The 20527-nt window shown below is 36.4% G+C and overlaps 1 protein-coding gene across 1 annotated transcript in view; it reads right to left on the bottom strand.

Moving 5' to 3' along the window:
- KIAA2026 (KIAA2026 ortholog) overlaps window positions 1-20487 on the bottom strand; it is a 54477-nt gene extending 33990 nt beyond the window's left edge. Inside the window, exons 1-3 of the mRNA XM_019470765.1 lie at window positions 19898-20487; window positions 17092-17292; window positions 8255-9690 (exon numbers count right to left, since the gene is read on the bottom strand). Of these exons, the coding sequence (XP_019326310.1) occupies window positions 8255-9690; window positions 17092-17292; window positions 19898-20487 (2227 nt within the window). The remainder of the gene's footprint in view (window positions 1-8254; window positions 9691-17091; window positions 17293-19897) is intronic.
- Between the last annotated feature and the right edge of the window lie 40 nt (window positions 20488-20527).

Genomic DNA, 20527 nt, shown 5'->3' on the forward strand with positions numbered 1-20527 from the left:
GGGGGGGGGGGGAGAAGAGCTTTATTCCCCCTTGCCAGAATTATAAAATAACATTACTGAATTAAAAAAACTGGTTTGTATTCAAATATATACACATCAAAACTGTTTTTAAAAAAAATCTACTTTGCTGCAAATGGAACTGTTCTAAAGCTAGGAAATGTCAGCCTGTATTATTCCTGTGTAACCTTACATTCACCCACTAAAATGATTTTACTGTGCCACAATTACTAATTATGTCTCCACGCTGCCTTTTCCAACGGGCTCCACATCTCAGTTGGGTTTCACTTCAGAGGGGAAGAGACTACGAGACATCTTACCTTGGACAGAAGTTGTAACTATCATCTCTTTTCCCCTCCCATGCTGCAGGAGAGGATCAGCTCTTTTTATACCACCTCTAATACTGACAGAGAGATAAGCCATTCCTGAGATTAGGGAGGGGACAACTACAGACACCTAAGGCAAGAGACCTTCCATATTCAGTAGACGACTCAGGACTGTGCAACAAATAAAGAGTCCTTTTTATTCTCTACCAGAGAATGAAGGGAAAATACACAATCACTTTATTCTTCAAGCAAACTACAACAAATCTTATCCTAAATTAAACTATAATTCAGTTATCTGTGGATATAAAACAAAACTCTTTATTAATTTGAGGTAATATTTCTCTCCAACAACATGCTACCAACCCATACCTGGAGCTGGTAGCATCAGAGCCCAAAAGCTCAATTTGCACATTTCCTGACTTTACCTGCTGCAACAAACCACTTGGATATTAAATTGAAACAAGAACACTGTCAAAATGCATACAATCTGCAGTAAAGGACAGTGCAGCTGTGTAACATTTTAGCTATCATGCCATTGTTTTTTCTGAATGAAACCAAACTCCATCTTGCAGCATGAATGCAGTAAAAGACAGGTTTTCTACAGTAAACTTACTTGAGCAAGCCCTTAGTCATCTGCCAAAAAAGCTGGAAACTCTATTAAGCAGACACAAGTAACGTGAACTTGGATACTGCCCTGTCCACCCAACAGTATTTGGTGCTTGAAGGACAATGAGGACGGAAACCTGTATAGTGAGTATTAGTATAAGCCAATAACAGAGGTTAGTGAAAGCACTAAAGTGAATTGTGAAACAAATGCTATTCTGCAAAAAGCTCATTTCAAAGTAAGCGAACGTCGTATTGGAAAGCACTGAAATATTTGTACTGTTTGGAATAGTGTATTCCAGGTTTCATGTATGACTCAGTCTCAGAGTAAAGACAGTACTTTATATAACAAACCAAAAATAAACCAAAATAAATGAGTAGAATAATTCAAAGGTGAACAATTTTTACTGCTTTTTAATTTTTAATGTTAAATTAATGGTGATCACAATAGGTAGAGCAGAATTAATTAACACTGTTTTGTGTTATCATCTGTTCTAATCTCAATTCCAAGAGATTGAATTATTTTATACTTTCGACTGACAGCTAAGAGCTGTTTTTTATTGATTTTCCTTATCATAGAATCATAGAATCACTGAAGTTGGAAAAGACCTTTAAGATCATCGAGTCCAACCGTCGACCCAATGCCACCATGTCCACTAAACCATGTCCCTAAGCACCACATCTACGCGTCTTTTAAATACTTCCAGGAATGGTGACTCAACCACTTCCCTGGGCAGCCTGTTCCAATGTTTAACCACTCTTTCAGTAAAGAAATTTTTCCTGATATCCAATCTAAACCTCCCCTGGCGCAACTTGAGGCCATTTCCTCTCGTCCTATCACTAGTTACTTGGGAAATCACTAGTTACTTGGGAACATATTCTTCATATCCCTTCTACATATCCCTTCTACATATTTAACAAATTACTTGATGACGATTATAAGCAATCTCACTGCTGAAAGTAAAAAACAAATCCAGATCTACAGATCTTTCACATTTATTCCTTCTAAGTAACACCACTGCTGGAACACTTCTGTTCTAAGATTCACTGGAAATCAACATTTTACTAGTCAAGAGCCCCTTAGCCAGCTCTGAGAAAATTCTTAGATGTTATTTAAGTTCAGTAGGTCCAGAAAATGTCTGGCTGCCATAGGTTTTCCTTTCAAGCCAAAACAAATTCCACCGATGTTATCACTGAATAGATGTGCAGGCAATTAACAAGGCAATATAAAAACTAGGGCCTGGACACTAGTTATGAGCATCCAAAAACCCCACTAGGGAGATTAGATACAACTAAAACAGAAGCCATCTCAAGCTGGTCTTGCCATCTGAGGGTGAAGAAGGGGGAACAAATAAATAAATGATATTTCAGATCTCTTCCTGTCCTATTTTAGAGGCATAGAAATGTAGACAAATAAAACACTGAGCCACAGAAATGCTCTTGACATTTGTCAATTACCTCAGCAAGGACAATACAACCCATTTATAAGTTATCATAACAAATTATTTTGACTTGAAAACAAGAACATTTTTACAGATCTAGTAAAACTTTTTTGTTATGAACTATGATGTTTGAGTCCTCGTGGCTCCTCCTTGAAGAACAAAAGTAATGTCAATCCGTGCTTCAAATTATAAAGTGACAACACAGAGCAATTTTTATTAAAAATTGCTCTTAATAGTAATTTTTAATAAAAATGCAACTTTTTCCACATATGCAGCAGAGCCTCATCCCCCAAGGGGGAAATGGATGTTTTTGACATCAAACACCAATTTAGCAGTATTTGCCATGGTAAAGTTAAGTTAGTCCCCTCCAACTGCAAGAATTCCTGTTTTCTCATTACATTCTAGCAGAAACTCCACTGTTCTCAAATTGAAAATCTGGCCTGAATTTTCCTGTTCACAAATTTGTAAGACACATTTCATACCTTTCAAAGATGTGGCAACTACTGAGCATGTCCTACTTTCTCTTTATTCTCCTAATCTATTTTGCTCCCAACAGCTCCTCTTTTAGAAAATATAACGTGCAATAATCTGGAAAATGAAGCATTACTATAGACTTTTGAAGCTTCCACACTGACACGGCATATGCTTTTATGTAGTCAAAGCAGCAAGCAGGTCTGAACAAGTGCATTAATAATGCTGATTTACAGAACAATATAAGTAAACCCAATAAAACCTCAGTGGTACATGTTTCTGAAGATACTGACACTGCAGCTTAATGCATTGAGTACATTGTTACAACTTGGTAGAATACCTCATTTCATGTCTTCAACATGGTTAACAGGCTGTTCCAGATCTAGAGGCTAGACAACACTACAACGAAGTCTTTACAACTCTGAAGACAAAAGAGAAGATTAAACACCCAAGGACAGTACACCAGACACTACAAAACTGCTGCCAGGCTGTTAAATTCATTTCTTCCCATTCAAGGAATGCTTGATTTCATACACAAAACATAATGGCACTCTAAAGAAATAAAATATACTGTGAAATAGACTTTAAGCAGGTGGATTGCTATGAATCTTCCAGAGCACAAGTACAGTGTATAGAATTTACCTCAGGGTTCTTCTAAAGGTGTGTGCTATATTGGTGTTTTCTACACTAATTGGAATAAGAGAGATTCAACTTACACTTACAACATCTGCTTCAGGCACATCACAGTTATTTCAAGCAGCTTCTAATCCCTCCTATTTTCTCAAACCTATGGATTATCTGAATTTCATCCAATCCCTGTTTCAAGCACGCAGTCACAGAATTCTCATGCTTTTGTACTGTGCTTTGCACTGCACTCTTTGTGGTACCCCTTGATTTACTTCAGTGTAGCTGTCTTAGTCCAGATCCAACAAGCCTATCACCATTGTCACAGTCTGATTCAAAGATTTATAGCCTAATTTATCTAACTCCAGTAACAAAATAACATTTAAAATGAATGTGTAGCATGCAAGTTGTTTACAGAACTACCCTCTCTGATTCTGTCGTTCCATTATATTCAGTACTATTCTGTCAATAATATTGACACAGAACACTGCCACAGTAATAAACATCACCCTGTTTCAAAGACACAGATTCAATAAAGTGGTTATATCTTCCTTTTCATAACTTGTAAGAAAATCTCATAACTATGGCAATGCTCACAACATGGCTGTGTTCTCCAGGAAGTTTTGCTCACAATAGTTATGGGAAGTTTTCAGCTAAAAAAACTGCACAACCAGTCTATAGTCATGAACAGTATCTTTTGGGTACCACTTCTACAGCAAGTCAGGAATGTGCAAAACATCTCAATAGAAACATGAACTGTGACATTTAGCTGCCTCAGAGAACTAATAGCAGAAAAAAAAAATCACTTTGTTAAAAAATAAGGAAAGGTACTCACTTTTACATCCCTGATGCTCTCTTCTACCTCCTGAACTTCTGAATAACATTGTAAAGAGTGATTATGGCTATGATCAGATTTAAATCAAGTGTTTTTGTGAATTCAGAACAAGTTTTACCAAATCTCTTTCTCTGTTCTACACTGTAAGGGTATCTTTAAACAGAAAATAAAATTTCAGAAGCACTTTGAGAAATACTACTTTGCCTTAAACATTATGAAACATTACAAAACAATAAGGCATTAGCATGAATTCAATCCAGTCCTATCTGTTTCACCCTAACAGTTACAGGACTAATGGACACTTAACAAGCACAGGAAGAAAAGCGCTCTCTCGTAATACTGTAATGTTTTAGGAAAACTTTCTCCAGCAAGGTCAAAATTTGCAATGAAGAAATAGTCAGAGTAAGGAGGAAAGTGCCTCAACATATTGAGAGATAAAGGACAAGAGAGTACCAAAAGAAATAGAACCCTTCATATCATGCCCAGGACAATGCTGTCACCTGCAGATGAAAAAGAATGTTTTATGCCCTCCACCTGAATGGAAATGAACACACCATCTGAGCGTAACTTAGACTATCAGATCCAGCAGATCAAATAGTTAGAGACATGGGAAAAGTAAAAGTGGAGAGGAGGAATTTCCATAATTTCTCATTGAATAGACACACATGACATTTCTGTGTGCAGTCAGAGTTGCAAAACTGTGCAAACACCAATAGAATGCCTCACAGAAAACTTTGTTACTCTTTTCTGGATTTCCACTTGCACTGAGGCATCTCATTCCTGTCTGAAACTGACAACGAAAAGGAGTAATACCTGCAGTGTTCTCTGATGATGAAAATATGTATAATTAAAACCTAAGTTCAGATGATTAATGGCATCCGGTACTGGTCTACAGTTACAAATACATATTCTTAACAAAACTATGCACTAATTATTTTCTATATTAAATTATCTCTGATAATCTTAAGCTCCTTATGACACAACACAGAACTGGAAAAAAAGAGGTATGTGGTATTCTGCTGCTGAATTTACTATTTAGTCATGTAAAACCGCAAACTAAAACTGAAAGAACAACTGTTTTAATGCCCATGTTTTTAGTGGTATGGAACACTTAGCTTGTTTTATAATAAGCTTCTGAAACATATTTGGGTCCTAAAATACATTCTAATAAAGCTCAGCATAAAGCACAAAGGATGATAATTGGATAAATGATCTCCATTATAATCCTGTATCAGCATTGATGAGCCTTGGCATTAAGATATTACAAAACCCAAACTTTTTTTAGCACTTCAGAAAACAAAACAAACTTATTGCAAGAAATAGAGATCACATAATAGCTGTACAGGTCAATATATGTAAGGTAACTGGGATAATGAAAAGCCACGGATTTCTGTTTTCACTTTAGCATCCATGCACCACATGCAAGATAGAAAAAGGAAACTGACTGAAGGAAAGTTCTCTCTTGATTCCAGTTTTACTAATGAGCTTAATTTCCACTGTGTCAATTAAAAGACAGGAATTTTGAACCGAAAGAAGTGTCTGTACTTAGATATTGCGATTAAGCATATTAAAGTAAGCACTACAGTTTCCACTAACAGTGCAGGATTTAGTCTGGGATCTACTCAAGACCAAAAATTCTTTAATGTTACAGAATAAAAATTAAGAATTAAAAATATGAGAATTTTCACTGAGATTATATTATAGAATATATTTTTATTATAAATACAATCATTCTGTGATAGCTGTTCATGATGCATTTCTTTAAAAAAAAGTTTAAACTCACATGCCAGTATTTACAGTTCTTCTACCAGCACTTCACAATATCTCTTTTAATCTTTAAAAACAAAACATAATTTGTAACTAGAAAAAAATTCTGCTAACATGCTATTAAGTATATCAAGTACCAAGATGGAGGCAAACGGGAAGCTTTTTTGAACTTTTGTAATTTTTATGACACATATAAGAAAAGCAGTAATCACAGTAAACATCATCTCTATCAATTAACTTCAGAAGCTACTTTCAAATATTGCCAGTCTGTGGTTGCCAACAGTGGTTGTCTTTCAAAACAATAATCTATTAAAAAATGGCACATGCTGTTCTATGAGCATTGCTTAATTCATAGAAAGTAGAATTTTAAGCAAGTGTTGTAAAATGAGGGTTACAGTGAAGACGGTGACCTACTTTAAACGCTTTCACAAAGAAATAAAGGACACTCTGTGGGGATGGGAATCTCCTGAGTTTGACTTTAATGAGTAAACATTGTACCACCTGGCATGAGAAGGCACGTAAACAGAAGATATGCTGCAGCTGAAAGGAGGAAAAGGAATGTGCTGCAGCTGGAAGGAGAAAACCAGACAAAGGCCATGAAGGCATTATTGCAACAGAGGCAGGAGGAGGAAGAATGGGTCAGTCTGCTAGAGCATAGATGCATGTGAACACGAGGCTGTAACCTTTCTGCAAGCTGCAGGTAGCATGTGTACACTTCTGCTTGCTATGAAAGATGCTGACAAAGAGCAATAAAGGTCTTTGGTTGCCGTGCCTGCCAGAGTCCGCGCTGTTTAAATCCCTACAAATGGCGCCTGAACAGGGACTTGAATGCTGGAACTAAGCAAGAGTCTGTGGCGTTAACCCCCACAACACTCGGTCCCCAATTTTTTTCCAATAGTTCTCTAAATTAAAGAGCCCTTATTTGCAATTTGGGTTATTATTCGTTTTGCTGTTGTTTGGTTTTAAGAAGAATGAAAACAGTGATACATTTGGAGAGCTAACAGTCACAAAAGTGAATGTAAAATACATTACTTGTGCTGAACACTACATATATGAACTTCAACTGTAACTCTTAAAATTTATGTTTAGAAGTGGGCATTGAAATTTTTGGAGGGAGGAGTTTGTGATTTATATTGTAAGACAGTTCTTTGGGTATTCTGCACAAATATTTGGGATCTAAACATTACCTGTTTTCTTAGCTTTAAATTTCCACTCAACTTCTAGCTAAAATGCACCGGCATCAGATCTCTGAATTCTCTTACCCTTTAGAAGATGTTTTGTTACACAGATTTTTTGTTTTGGCTCTCTGCTTTTCAGCTGAAATCCGGTATTTACCTGTCAGTCTACACTGCTCTGAAAATAAGCCTGTCATTTCAAAAAATGTAATGTTTGAAGTAGCCTGCTGAAACCTAGCACAGATAGCTTAGCCCATGACTCAACAGGATAGCAGATCAAGCTTTATGGTGCTTCGTATGACATCAAAAATACTACAACTACCTGACAATTTGAACTGACTTAAGGACTTCATAACTGTATTGTTTTAAAATTTTCCAGTGAGTTAACTGAAATCTGGATCGCGTATCACCTACCTGAAACACCTAACTAGATGCTGCCCACATCTGTAATAAAAATGCCATCTGCATAAATTCTGTATCTCAGTTGTTGGACTAAGCAGAAATGTGATTAGGCCCGCAGTCAAAGCAGTACTGTTTGGTGACCTAAGACTGCACAGTTCCAGTAGGAATGATTTTAGATTCATGTTCTCATGTAATTACTCTGTGTTTCTTTGCAATTTGGATAAGGTAACATTATCAGAAAGGGGAGAAATATTTCCACAATTGCTATGACATAAGACAGCATAAAACAACTTCAAGCTACACTCTCTGATGCTAACCAGTCAGTCAGATTCATTCTCCTAAATATTTTTGTAACAAACAAACTCTTCTAATGAATTGTGTTCTCTAAAGATACATTCTGCAAATGAATCATGGTTTAATCAGCTGATGAGCCTGTTTTATATACTTGTGTTATTGAATGGGGAAACTTTCACATTAAAATTATCAGAAAAGTCTAATGCAGTAAGGCTGTCCTGCTTCACAAAATAAAATGTAGACTAATCACCTAGGAAAAAAATAAAAAAAAAAAAATCAGTATCCTAATTTTTACTACAGGTAAAAATGTCAACTTACCAGACTTGTGCTTCTTGTGTTTTGCTTTCTTTTTAATTATAAACAACTTGTTCTGGATCTCAGATTTATAAGATTTGAACGGATGAAGATGAATATCACGCTTTCGTTGCAAGTCATCAAGTCTTCTCTGTAAATTTTCATTTAGAATATCCTTCAACTTCTTTTTTTTCTTTTTCTTCTTTTTTGCCCGCAACTTATTTAGTTTCTTATTATTTTGCAGTGAGTTCTCTAGCATTGTTTCTTTAGCAGATTCGTGGTAATTTATGTCTTGGTTGTCATTATGAGTGCCATTGACATGCATTTGGCAAGCTTTCAGTGTGTTCTCCTTGAATGGACTGATCTCAGCTTTTACTCTAGCCATTTCAGCACAACCTTGTCCATTCTCCACAGCCCTTATTTCTACTGAACTAGGATGACCACCCATACCAACAATCCCTCCTGAACTAATCAAATTCCTCAAGTTCTCTTTATAGTAACCAGTTTTTTTGATGTCGCAGACTCCTGAGGTCTTGATTTCACAGTTAATCTTAATTTCCTCTGTAGTAACTCTAAAGCTACCTAAATGTGTTTTTTTTTCTGGACAGATAACAATGGAGTCCATACTTTTCTCTACTTCTGTCTTGGAATGATGTAGCAGCTCTTCTCTACCAGCAGAACTGACCTCCCCATTGCTTTTGCTTACATATTCATGTTTTAATTTCTCCAATTTAATACGTGACACTTTTTTAACTTTGATGGGAGGAGATGGGAATTCAGGAGCCTGAAAAGGTTTTTGTTTGTAAATCCGAACATCTGCACCACAGAACTGTGGAAAATGAACATACGCATTCTCCAAGTAGTCATAACCAAGAATTACTTCTCTGCATTCATGGATAGGCTGACCTAGTACTGCATCCTGAACATCCTTTTGCGTTTCATATACGAAATCACAGAGACCTTTTAGCAGCCACACTTTTTGGTAGAATGGTAGCTCATGAAATGGCTTTTCCTCCAAGGGATTAACTTCTCCAAGGACTTTGAAAAACTGGGGACACAGTCCAAGTTTTTCTGCAGAGCTGTTAGGATTGTCAGTCTGCCCTACAACAGTATACCAGTGTTGTACTTTCTGTCTGAGTGCTGCTTCCCAAGTCCTGTAAGAAAGTGTAGGCCTGCGATGTAATGTAGATCTGCGATGAGGAGGACTTAACAAAGAAGTCATTATTTTAGATAAAAAAGCATTACACTGAGGCATCAGAAGACAACGTTCCAATTCATAGAATACTATTTCAGGTAAATTTAAAATCTGTTGGGCTAAACAAAGAAAATGACCAATAGCTGGAATCTCCCACATTGTCTCCATCCTTGTAGGTGCTGCTTGAGCTAAAAGTGACTTTTCCCATTCTTCTATTTCTTTCTGACTAGCTTCTTCTGCTTCTTTTCTTTCTTGCTCTCTCAGCCTATTAAAAGAAAGTTCATGAAAATTCAGGTATCAGGTGAACGAAAAGAAACCGGGGAGAAAAAAAAAATCAGAACTACAGCATGACAAACATACCTATCTTGAAGTAATAAAGAACACAGTACATAAAGTTTTAATTCAGTTTGTCTTGCTTTGGATTACACAACACATCACTGCACCAAAATGGGAAATTACAGTCTTATTTCTATCATCACTTTTGATGATAGTTTAAAAGTGGGGGAAAAAAAAGTTAAAAAAAGGGGAAAAGATAAGAAAAAAACCTGGCAGATACCAACAGTTTGGGTGGTTTAGATTTTTTTAAAAAAATTTATTCCCTTCCCCAAACCCTTTTTTGGCAGGATTAAGTATTTCCAACAATCTGTCCATATAAAAATCTCTGAAAACAAATTCCAGATAAGCCTTGCTTTCAAATGGTTGCCCTGTGGCTTGTGTCAGCTACTTTGTAACTCCCTTCCCTCAGTACACAAGTATACATGCCTAACTGTTAAGTACTTCATTCACATACAAAAGCCATTTTCCCTCCCACCCATAGGCATGTTACTAGTTGGTTTGCAATGGTGGTCAAAAAGGAAACAAATATTGGGATGCATGAAGAATGTGATGGAAAATAACACCAGAAATAAAATGTCATTACATTAATAAATGGTTTGCCCTCACCTGAAAAACTGTATTCAGTTCTGGTCCCCCTATCTAAAAAAAGGATAGAGCAGAAATAGTGGGTATTCAGAGAAAGAGGTTATCAGTAATCAGAGGCCTGTAAAAACTTCTGAAAAATCTGGGACTCTGCACAAAACACTAGCAAGAGGAAACATGACAGCAACACACAAAACTAATATGATAGACTGGGAACTTCTATTTACTTTCATTTGTAAATTCTTCACTAAATTTCAAGGCAACAAGTTTAAGAGGAAGAAATGCTTCCACTTCAGATAATCAATCCCCTGTAGCTTACCATCTAACTTACTAGAACGCAGGATATGTTTAGTTCCAAAGTGAAAAATAGGACATCTGCACGAATCACAAGAATATCAAGGGTTACCAGTAGCAGGAGGGATTTTTCTTTAATGTTGCAATGGTAAACTAACATTTTTGCCTCAAGGCATGACCAGATTCCAAAAGACAGGATTAGGATACAGCTGTACTTACAGGAAAATTTTTCTAGAGCTCATCCAAAGCTCTTGTATCTTTTTCTCTGAAGCTTCTATCACTGACCGTTGCTAGAAACAATCACCTGCATATATCACTGTGACCTGTTACTGGAATTTGCATGTCCTTATTTCCAGATTGCTAATCTCCAATTATATCTCCTCATATACAAGTAGCAAATAAATGCCATGTATCCATTCAAACATCAATGCTTCCCAAATTCAGCCAAAGACTAATAGTATATTAAAATCTTTCTTTTCACAACATGAAGCTAATAGTGGCTTGTAGCATGAAGAATGTGCATTTGAAGCATTAAGTATTGACTAGATATCTCAATAATGTAAAAAATGCAACAAACCTAGCTTAGCTCACATTTTAGTATCAATGCAGGAGAAATATGCTGTGACCACAAACTTAAAATTTGCATCCACTGCGTATGCAAAATGACATATAATACAGTAAGATTCCACTGAATGCTTTATCTTATATAATTAAATTAAATTTCAAGTGACTTGTTATCATAATTTGAACAGAAAATTTTTAATACCTCACACATGCATCCTTGTTATTTATGTACCTATCAAATGCAGAAAGACAGATTCACATAAAACAAAATTAAAATGTAAAAGCAAACAGGTCAGTAAATTCTCAACTTCACTCTCCCAATGCAGCATTAGTTTAACCATATAATGGATGGGATCTAAAAACAAAATCCCACTTTGCAACACTAATTTAAACATATAATGAATGTGGTCTAAAGTAAAAATCCCATTTGTCATGCTAGGTGAATAAACCAGTAAATTCAACAATACTACTTGCGTAGGTAAAGTGAGCATTTTTTTAATTCTGACTTTTGTTCTATTTCCACGCATTAATATTGCATTAATATAATAAATAAAAATAACTAAAATAATAAATAAAAATAAGTAACTTACAAGTGGGGTAGAGGAAGAAACGATAGTAAGTAAAAAGTGTTCTCAAAAATAAATTTCAAAGCGCTCCTGAATCCCACTCCCTCCTTCATCCTCACTGTAAAACATACTTCCAAATAACCTGCTGCCTCAAAAGGTGTGAACTCTATTAAAATAGTATGGAAATAAGCTAAAATATGAATAGGTAGTGAGACAGAACATTTGTAGAAACAATCAAATTTCAGTACCGTTTAATAAAAACACAGGCTGTAGATGATCTAAAAATATTGTCTTTGCAAGCAGTTCCAACTTATCATCAATTAATAATTTAAATTAAGGTAGAATTCTCAAAATAAATACAATACCCTAGATGCACTTCTGTCTTGTACTTCATAAAATGACAATCATTATACTATTTTAAAGATCTTTTTAAAAAGAAAAACATACGTTGTTTCACTTGCAAAAAGTTTACCGTTTTTTTAAAGCTATTATTTTATCACAATATCTGTAGTCATTCAATTCTCAGTAGACATTCAAGAGAAAAATGTAAATAATAGCACACTTTCATATCTTCATTATTGAGGTCCTCCTACTAGCTGCCCGTCTTTTGGAGGGCACAGATTTTTCCTGGGGTATTTTTTTTTTTTGAGAGGGAGGAGGGGGATGAATAGGGGAGAGGAGGTGGGGCGAGGGAGCAGGGGGCAAGAGAGGTTTGCTGTTTAGCAGGACAAATATCCTTACACCGAGAAATTCTCTGGACAAACATATTTGGCTTTTATGCTGACAGCAACTGTAAAAAAACCCTGTTGTTTCATACTTTTATTTACATTTATCAGGAATGTGATTGCAGACATGTATTGTGGTTACAATAATAACACAAAACTGTTCTAAGGTCAAGCTGACATTTCCAGACTATCAAAGGACAAACATATTCCTAGACCATGTCTGCAGCAGTTGTTTTGCAGCTCGAGTGGATAAAACCATGGCACATGACCTTAAAACTCAGCAGACATGCTCCCCAAGTAGAGATACGACCTAAAACAGAGTCCAGATATAACTCCCCACTTTTCTTATCATTTTCTCCCTTAAGACAGAAGACACATCTCACCAGCTAATTCCTTCTCACTTGTAAGATTTCACTTGGAGGGGAGAGGAGGCAAAGACTAGACTGTACTTTCCCCTCCCTCCCGCCCCAACTACCACATCTAACCCACTTAAGTGTTGAGTAATTTTTCACAGGTAAAAGGTAAGGCATTGGAACTCTGATGACAAGGTAGAGAGCTGTTTTAATTCTACAACAACTTGTTTCTACAAACTTTCTTTTAAAAAATAAACTAGAAAGCTACATACAAAACAGCAATATTACACATTATTCTAAATTAAAGATTTAATAGTTAGAAGAAATTAAATTTGGAGATGCCCATGTGACCTTAATTCCATATCTGTAATGTCTTACATCATATTACAACATACTCTTTTTTTTTTTCCATAGGACCCAGTTCATTCCATGCTCACAACATCATCACAAAGGCAAAATTGACTGTATAAGCATACCTCATTCCACAATTTGCTAATTTAAATGACTAACTTGCAACCGGAATTGAATTCTTTAATTGTTTTAATGAACACGTCTGAAACTTATCCCAGGATCACATTTTCAGACACAGAGCTGCCTAGCATAATTTTCAACAAACCAAAGTTGTACAGACACTTAATTGCCATTGAAATCAACTAGTTAGTTACCTGCCATTCACTGGTGGTTTTAAAAATTTCAGCAAGACTCTACCTCTATGTTTTGGTATCTAAATGCCTCTAAATAGGCAAGCATTCCCAATTATATAAGAACTCCACAATTCTTTACTGTTAACTAATATGTAAGTTGGTATGTATATTGAGATGTTACTTAATTAGCATGTAACCAAGCAGCTGAGTAGAACCTCATGGAAATGTAACTAATAATCCAAAGAAGATATTCCATATTCTGATAATTAGAACAATTGAACAAAAGGAAAGCTTATAAACAAGACTGACAAGAAATGTAAATCAGATGTTATATATATACACACATACTTTGGAGGGAAGAAGAACTTTTGCTGCTGTACAGAAACTGTTAGCTGCAAAATAGTGAAATCAGCTTCGCAAAGACATCTCAGTTTTTACATGTTGAGTCTACCATGATGAATGTATCACTTGGGGGAGGTTATAAAACATTAAATAAAGATAAAATGAAATCGATTGTGCAAGAAATGGATAAACTACGAGAAAGAAAAAGAGAACTCTCTACAAAGGATACCTATATAACAAAAATAACTAAAGGATTTGGAGTAGGATTTCCATGAAGTTAACTACAGAAAAGAAGATAAAAACCACACTTCAAGATACTCTTCCAAAAGACGCAGCTGAGAAAAAGGCTTGTAAAATAAATTTCAAGGATTTGGCTGGGGGGGGGAGGGGGAGGACAAAAAACTATTTTAAAGATTTCATTTACTGCAGTTCTTTCTACTCATCATAAGATGCCTGTGCCTTACAAGAGTATCTAAATATCTAAATCAAAGGATTAGATATTAACTTGGACTTCAACAGGCAATTTCTTTAGGTATCAGGCTAAGTTTTGTAGAAAGGCAGTTGCATTTGCAACCTTACTTATCTGGGGCTGAAAGTATGTAATTCCTAGTGAGGTGGCTAAACAGTCTCAACTAAGATAACTACTAGCTAGAAAGTACATATATGCTGAGGGGTCAGCTGGATGGCCAGAAAGTGAGCACTTTTTTATATTCCTGATAACTCACCTGCAAGTTGGGTGAACGGCAGGTGCTGCCTATCCAAACACAACAGATTTGCCAGCGCACACAAGGAAGTTATACTACCACACTACACACAATTTTATGGGGGAAAAACAGCAGCAGAGCAAGACCAGGAGGAAGGCAAAGTTCAGTATGGTAGAAATTAAAATCCGAAATAGTTTACCCACTCATTTGAGCTGACCATCATAGTCATTCATAATTACACTCTGACACAGGACAGCTTATATTATAGCAACAGATTTGGACACGCCTTCTTTTACAACTGTGATGAAAGACTAAGTGTAACAATCAATAATAATAATCAATAAAATAATCTGCATCCATTAAAGTAGCGCTCTAGTTCTACGAATACAGTTTATACCATGAATTCTACTGGGATACATTAAAATAAATAGGAATTTCGCATTAACATTTTGTAGCCTGAAAAAGATTTGGATAATTGTTGAGAATCACATATTTTTACTTGAATTTTCCTTGCAAATTTAGTATAAGCTTTAAATAGGTATAAAAGTAATTTCTGTTCAGCAAATTTCATTTTTATTACAAAAAATGAAGAGTGAGTGAAAGCCAAATTCAGTAACGAAAATGCACATCTGCCAATGGACCAAGACAGTAGCTCTAAGGAATACTGCAATGGGGTTACCAAAAGGATGGCACTGTGCACTCCACTTAAATTACCCAAGTCTGTGATCTTGCATACAGTTTTGAAACTATCTATTCTGTGCCAACCTCAGTGTGTCAGATTTCTAAAAAAAAAAGCTGAATAACAATTTTCTCTTCTTAACAGATAACAATAAATTCAAAATAATCTATATTTTATAATAATCCAAAGTAAGTTTACGAAGTTGCAATAGATTTTTGAATAAAACTAGTGTCGCATCTTAGTGTCGCAAGTATGTGCGTTTATATATAAAACACTTTGAAAATTTATATATGTCGTACCATATGATCCTCACTGGTAATGTATTACTAATTTTACAGGCCTTCTAATTTCCAAGCCTTTTTCATAAAATACCTCTACAATGTACTTTTGGAACATTTGCATTTTGGTGAGTTGGGAAACAATTGGTATAGAGGGGTCCAAGTTACTTTGAAAACATGGTGGATCCATTAGGAAATAAGAAAAGTTAAGAAGATATCTGAAGCATGATTATTTGAGGAGATCAATAGAGTCAAAGAAATATTCAACCAGCTATCTACTGACACATTTTTATTGCTTCCTAATAAGTGACATAGTTCAAAAGTTTAGGGCATGAAGAGGCAAGCTAGTTGTGATCTTTTTCTGTTATTGTAGAACATTCTGTAGAATCAACCACCGTGGAGTATCCTTTGCCCAGGATCTGGGACTTTTGAGTATATCCAGATACGTGGATTTAACTGTTAATTACTACAGTTTTGCAGGAACTTGCTTAAAACAGGTGTATGAAAGCAAAATTTGTATTTGATCATGTAATATGTTCTACTGACTCTACGGATGAATTAAAATCCAATCAAAATGTCCTTTTTCGTAACAGTGTTATCAAGTTCAGCGATCTAGAACACAGAGTTGAACACAAATCGAGAATTTTACCAGAGAAACAATAACCCTAGTGATCTTTGTTTTGCAAAGTATGAAGTGGATTAGAAGAAGAAAGATTCACCCTTTTCTAGGGAAAAAGTACTGGCTAACACTCAAGTCAGCCAAAACTGTATGGCTTCAAATCTGTTGAAAATGAAGATAACCTGCAAAATGAGAGTGAACTGGTTATACGTGGAAAAAAATTCCAAAACTGTAAACTTTGAAAAAAGCTTTGAAAAAAGCTTGCTTCCTAAAGCTAATACTGTCTTATCATCATGCTCCATGTTCAGACACAGTCTCTCAAGGTACTGTTAAAGTATACAAGCTTATAAGCTTAATTTTCCTCAAAGCGAAACATATCACAATCAACATTAAACATTGCCTGGAATTATATACCTCTTAAATTTATAAAAAACACAAAATGCCACAGAATTAATTACATACACATTCTAAATTTGTTATCTAACTGACAAGCTGAAATGCCACATCAGTGAGATAACAGGAGTGGCACTGGTAGAGATAATTTGCTTCTGGCTATCAGTGAGGGAAGCAGTGACAAGATCACAGAATTAAGACTGTAGTTAAGCATTCTGGTAGTTTTTAATCTAATTGTTGCATGGAAAACAGTCCAAGGAGAGGCATGATAAAATGTGTCTGAGCTAACAGGAAATTGCTGTGGATGCCTTCAGTTACTATTAAAAGTTTCACAATCCTAAAATAACAGCAGCCTTAATTTATTTTAAAGCTTACATGACTTCAGCAATTTTTCAAGAAGGTGGTAAATCAAAAACTAGTTTCTTGCTTTGTGGATGCATTGTACTGAAGTCCTAGGTTCATTCATGGACTTAAGACAAAGAGCACCACAACATTTACTTACCTAAAAAAGCCTTAAGGAGCTCGCTTCCTAAGAACTAGGAAGACATAATTATTTAAAACAAAAACCCCCCAGTTTTTCCTATTACCTCTTTTCCTCTTTCGCTCTCAGTTGTTCCTCTTGTCTTAGAACCTGAACCATCACAGACTCAAACATGCCTGTTGACAAGCCTACTAAATTGCGAGGCGTGGAACGACGTCTTGTTGAAATGCATGCTGTGCCTTTCTCATCTTCTAGCCCGTAGCATCCTCTAGATGTTACAGCTATTGATGTTTTCTCTCTTAAATGCCTATAAGAAAAAAGTAAGCCAATTCACAATTACAATTTCCCTTACCAATGGCACTTCAATGCCTACACTACCAACCATAGATCAAGCATATTTACTTAGAAAAAAGCAGTTATTTTTCACATGCCATTTTTTCCACTTTTAAAGTTCCCTTACGAAATTCTAAACTTAAACCCAACATGCTAACATGAGCTATGTTTTCACATCTGTTAAAAATGGTGGATATTTATCTCAAGTAACCAAGTATTATTTTGAGATTGAATTGCCTATATTAATCCATAAATATTTGGAAAGAAAATACTTCCATAAGACCTGAGATAAGAAACTATCATTTTTAGAAGACACCTAAAAATACTGGGGGGAAAAAAAAGTGCACTTGTTGGTTTGTGTTGGGGTGTGTGAGTGTTAAACAGCAGTTTAGTTTAAAAAAAAAAAAAAAAGAAAAGAAAAACACACACACACAGAGCCCTTTCAGCCTGGACTGATCAGTTGCTATATCCTTGATCTTTGATGAGACCTGGAAAAAAAAAAAAAAGCAAAGCAAAACACTACAAATTTGGTTGTGAAGTTACATTACATCTTATACTGTTTCAAAGTACTCCAGCAAAACTGGTATGAGAAATAACACTCTTTATCATACAACATCTGCAAACATTTGAGGGGTGTGTGTGGAAATCCAACCTCCATTCAAAAGCAACCTCTATTCTACGGTAGTTTTATGTGGTTTGTAATATCTGAGAATCATACAACCAACATTGATCGCTTCCCTTGAGTCACCTGATGATCATTGAGCTAAACACTCCTCTGTAATGAAGTAAGAATGATTATTCCAAGTAGTTGTTCTTGAATTTCATTTTACTAATAAAATTAGTTCTGTTGAACACTTAAAACAAATTTCTCTGATCAAAAATTGTAGAACTTCGAGACTTCTAGATTCCATAATCCTTTCTAGATACAGTTCTTAGAAACTTTTACCAAGCTAGTGTACAGACATATTAAAACAAATCTTACAAATCTCTGAAAAGTTACTATAAGAGAAATCCACTCTACACTGAGGTAGGACTACTTTTAGCCAGTTCAATATTTCTTAATATTTATTTGAACAAAGACTGTGCATTTGTGAAAGAATGACAACAGCAATTGAATTGTTTTAGTAAATACATATATTGCTATTTGATGACACAGTACACAAATTGACTTCACTTTCTTATGCAGTTTCTAATAAAAAGGCATTGAGCATTCTCAGGTCCTACCGAATCCAACAAGTAGTCATATAATTCAACAAAGAGCCTTCAACAAAATGCCCTTCAGTTCAATACAGTTGAGATGTTACAGTCACACAACATACAGAAATGAACTTGGCACAGATCTTCCAAGCTGCATTTGGTTAGCTATTTGTTTACCAGCAGTAACTATTTTAAGCCAGGATTTCTGATTTTTTTTTTTTAAATCAAGTTTTACTCAAGCAAACCAGCAACATTCATGCCCCATTAGGTTCAGCTCCTTCCCTTCTCCTCCCAAACTGTCCCAAAACTGGTGTTACGCAAAAACAGTTTCAGATACAGCGTTGCTACACCAACACAGAATACATTCACTCTGGCTTATTCAGTTGAGTTCTGCACCACGCTCAAGTGTTCCTACTACACAAGCAAGGTTCTTCTTACCAGCTGGCGGCTAATGCTCTGTGTCACTAGGAAGTTTAAGGTTGATGGACATGCACAGCTTTACGCATTTCCTAATACTGTTCTTTCTTCACCTTCACTCTTTGCCAAAAAATCCTCTTGGTTTTTACACGCAAAATACTATGTCACTCAGAAGACTGGTGGACCTTTCATTGAAAGAAGCCACCACGGTTTTCTAAATATGACTAAACTAAGCCTATGTCAAACTCATCAGAAAGCATGTATTTCAGTTGTGATTTAAACTGGGCTTTCTACTATATAGCTTGACAGCTTTCTGTGCTTCAGCTGCTTTGGCTGATAAACAGGTTCCTGCCAGGGACTTATATTTAAACATATCACAATTTCCATTTTGCGATTCAAGATTATGATATGCCAAGCATTATCTTTATGTTTATCAAAAAATATTCTGACATTAAATTACCCATTTCAAAGTAGGTACTTTGGCTGAAGATTTTATTCCTACTTATTTTGAGACAGTAAAATTTCACAGACTGTAAAAATCACAATTTTAAAGAGCCAGTTGTTCACACAGAGTTTGGGTAGTTTCACTTGCTTTTGACTGCATAAAATAAAGAAAGAAGCATTTGACATCTTGTCTAAACAAGTGTGCCTCCATGTTCAAAAGGGTTCTTTCAGAAGGAAAGTCTTACCCAGGAAATGCTGTGCCCTATTTTGCATTTTGGTATTTTCGGGTTTGGAATCTCCAAAGCATTTTGAATTAAGATTTGAATAGTTCCCAGTAGGAAACGTTCCCCTTCGTGGAAGTATTGAGTTCGAGGATTTGAATGGAAACCATGCAAATGTGTTTTATTGTGGGTTTTTAAAAAACCATTCAAATGGTATTTTTACATAAAGGAACACACCCTCCTGTTCTACTTCATGTAAACAGCATCTGGCAGGGCCCCTATAGAGTTTTCTACACCTACCGGGACAGCAGCGCCAGCTTCTGTTCCAGCATCATCTCCAGCTTCTGGGCCTGTTTGGAGAGCCAGTGATCTACACCATGCAGCCGGTAACATGTCTCCAGCATTAGCCGGAAGTCACCCACGAAATCTGCTATTCCTGTGTACTGCCCACTGGAAAATTTCTCTTCCATCTTCAACAGCCACATTCCAGCTGGCAACTGCTGAAAGGAGTGACTGCTGTTATGATCTGAGAGGGAGCCAGCTCCTTCTTCCCTGATGGATGCCTGATCCGCGAGGGGCTTCAAAAACGGTGCTGTCAGAGGTCGGTACTTCTCCATGAGAAACTCGCGCAAGATGCGGTATCCCTGCTGCAGCTCGGGATTCAGGCTCTGCTCCCAGGAGCAGCCGCCGCTCTTCCCTCCCGCATCATCTCCCTCCTCGTCCGGCTCCTCCTCCCCGCACCAAAGGCGGCTAGCCGCGGGCCGATCCGCCGAGAGGTCTCCGCCCGCTGCGCCCGCGGGCTCTGCCGAGTCCATGTCTCCCACCCCGCGCACGCACAGGGCCTCGCCGGCTCCAGGGGTGCTGCCAGCCCCGGGCCGGCTCTTCAGCATCAGCTAGGGACCGCCGCGCTCCCCCTCGCCCAGCCGGCGA

The sequence above is a fragment of the Aptenodytes forsteri genome, unplaced genomic scaffold (genome assembly GCF_000699145.1).
Source record: "Aptenodytes forsteri isolate BGI_AS27 unplaced genomic scaffold, ASM69914v1 Scaffold46, whole genome shotgun sequence".
NCBI classification, from domain to species: Eukaryota; Metazoa; Chordata; class Aves; order Sphenisciformes; family Spheniscidae; genus Aptenodytes; species Aptenodytes forsteri.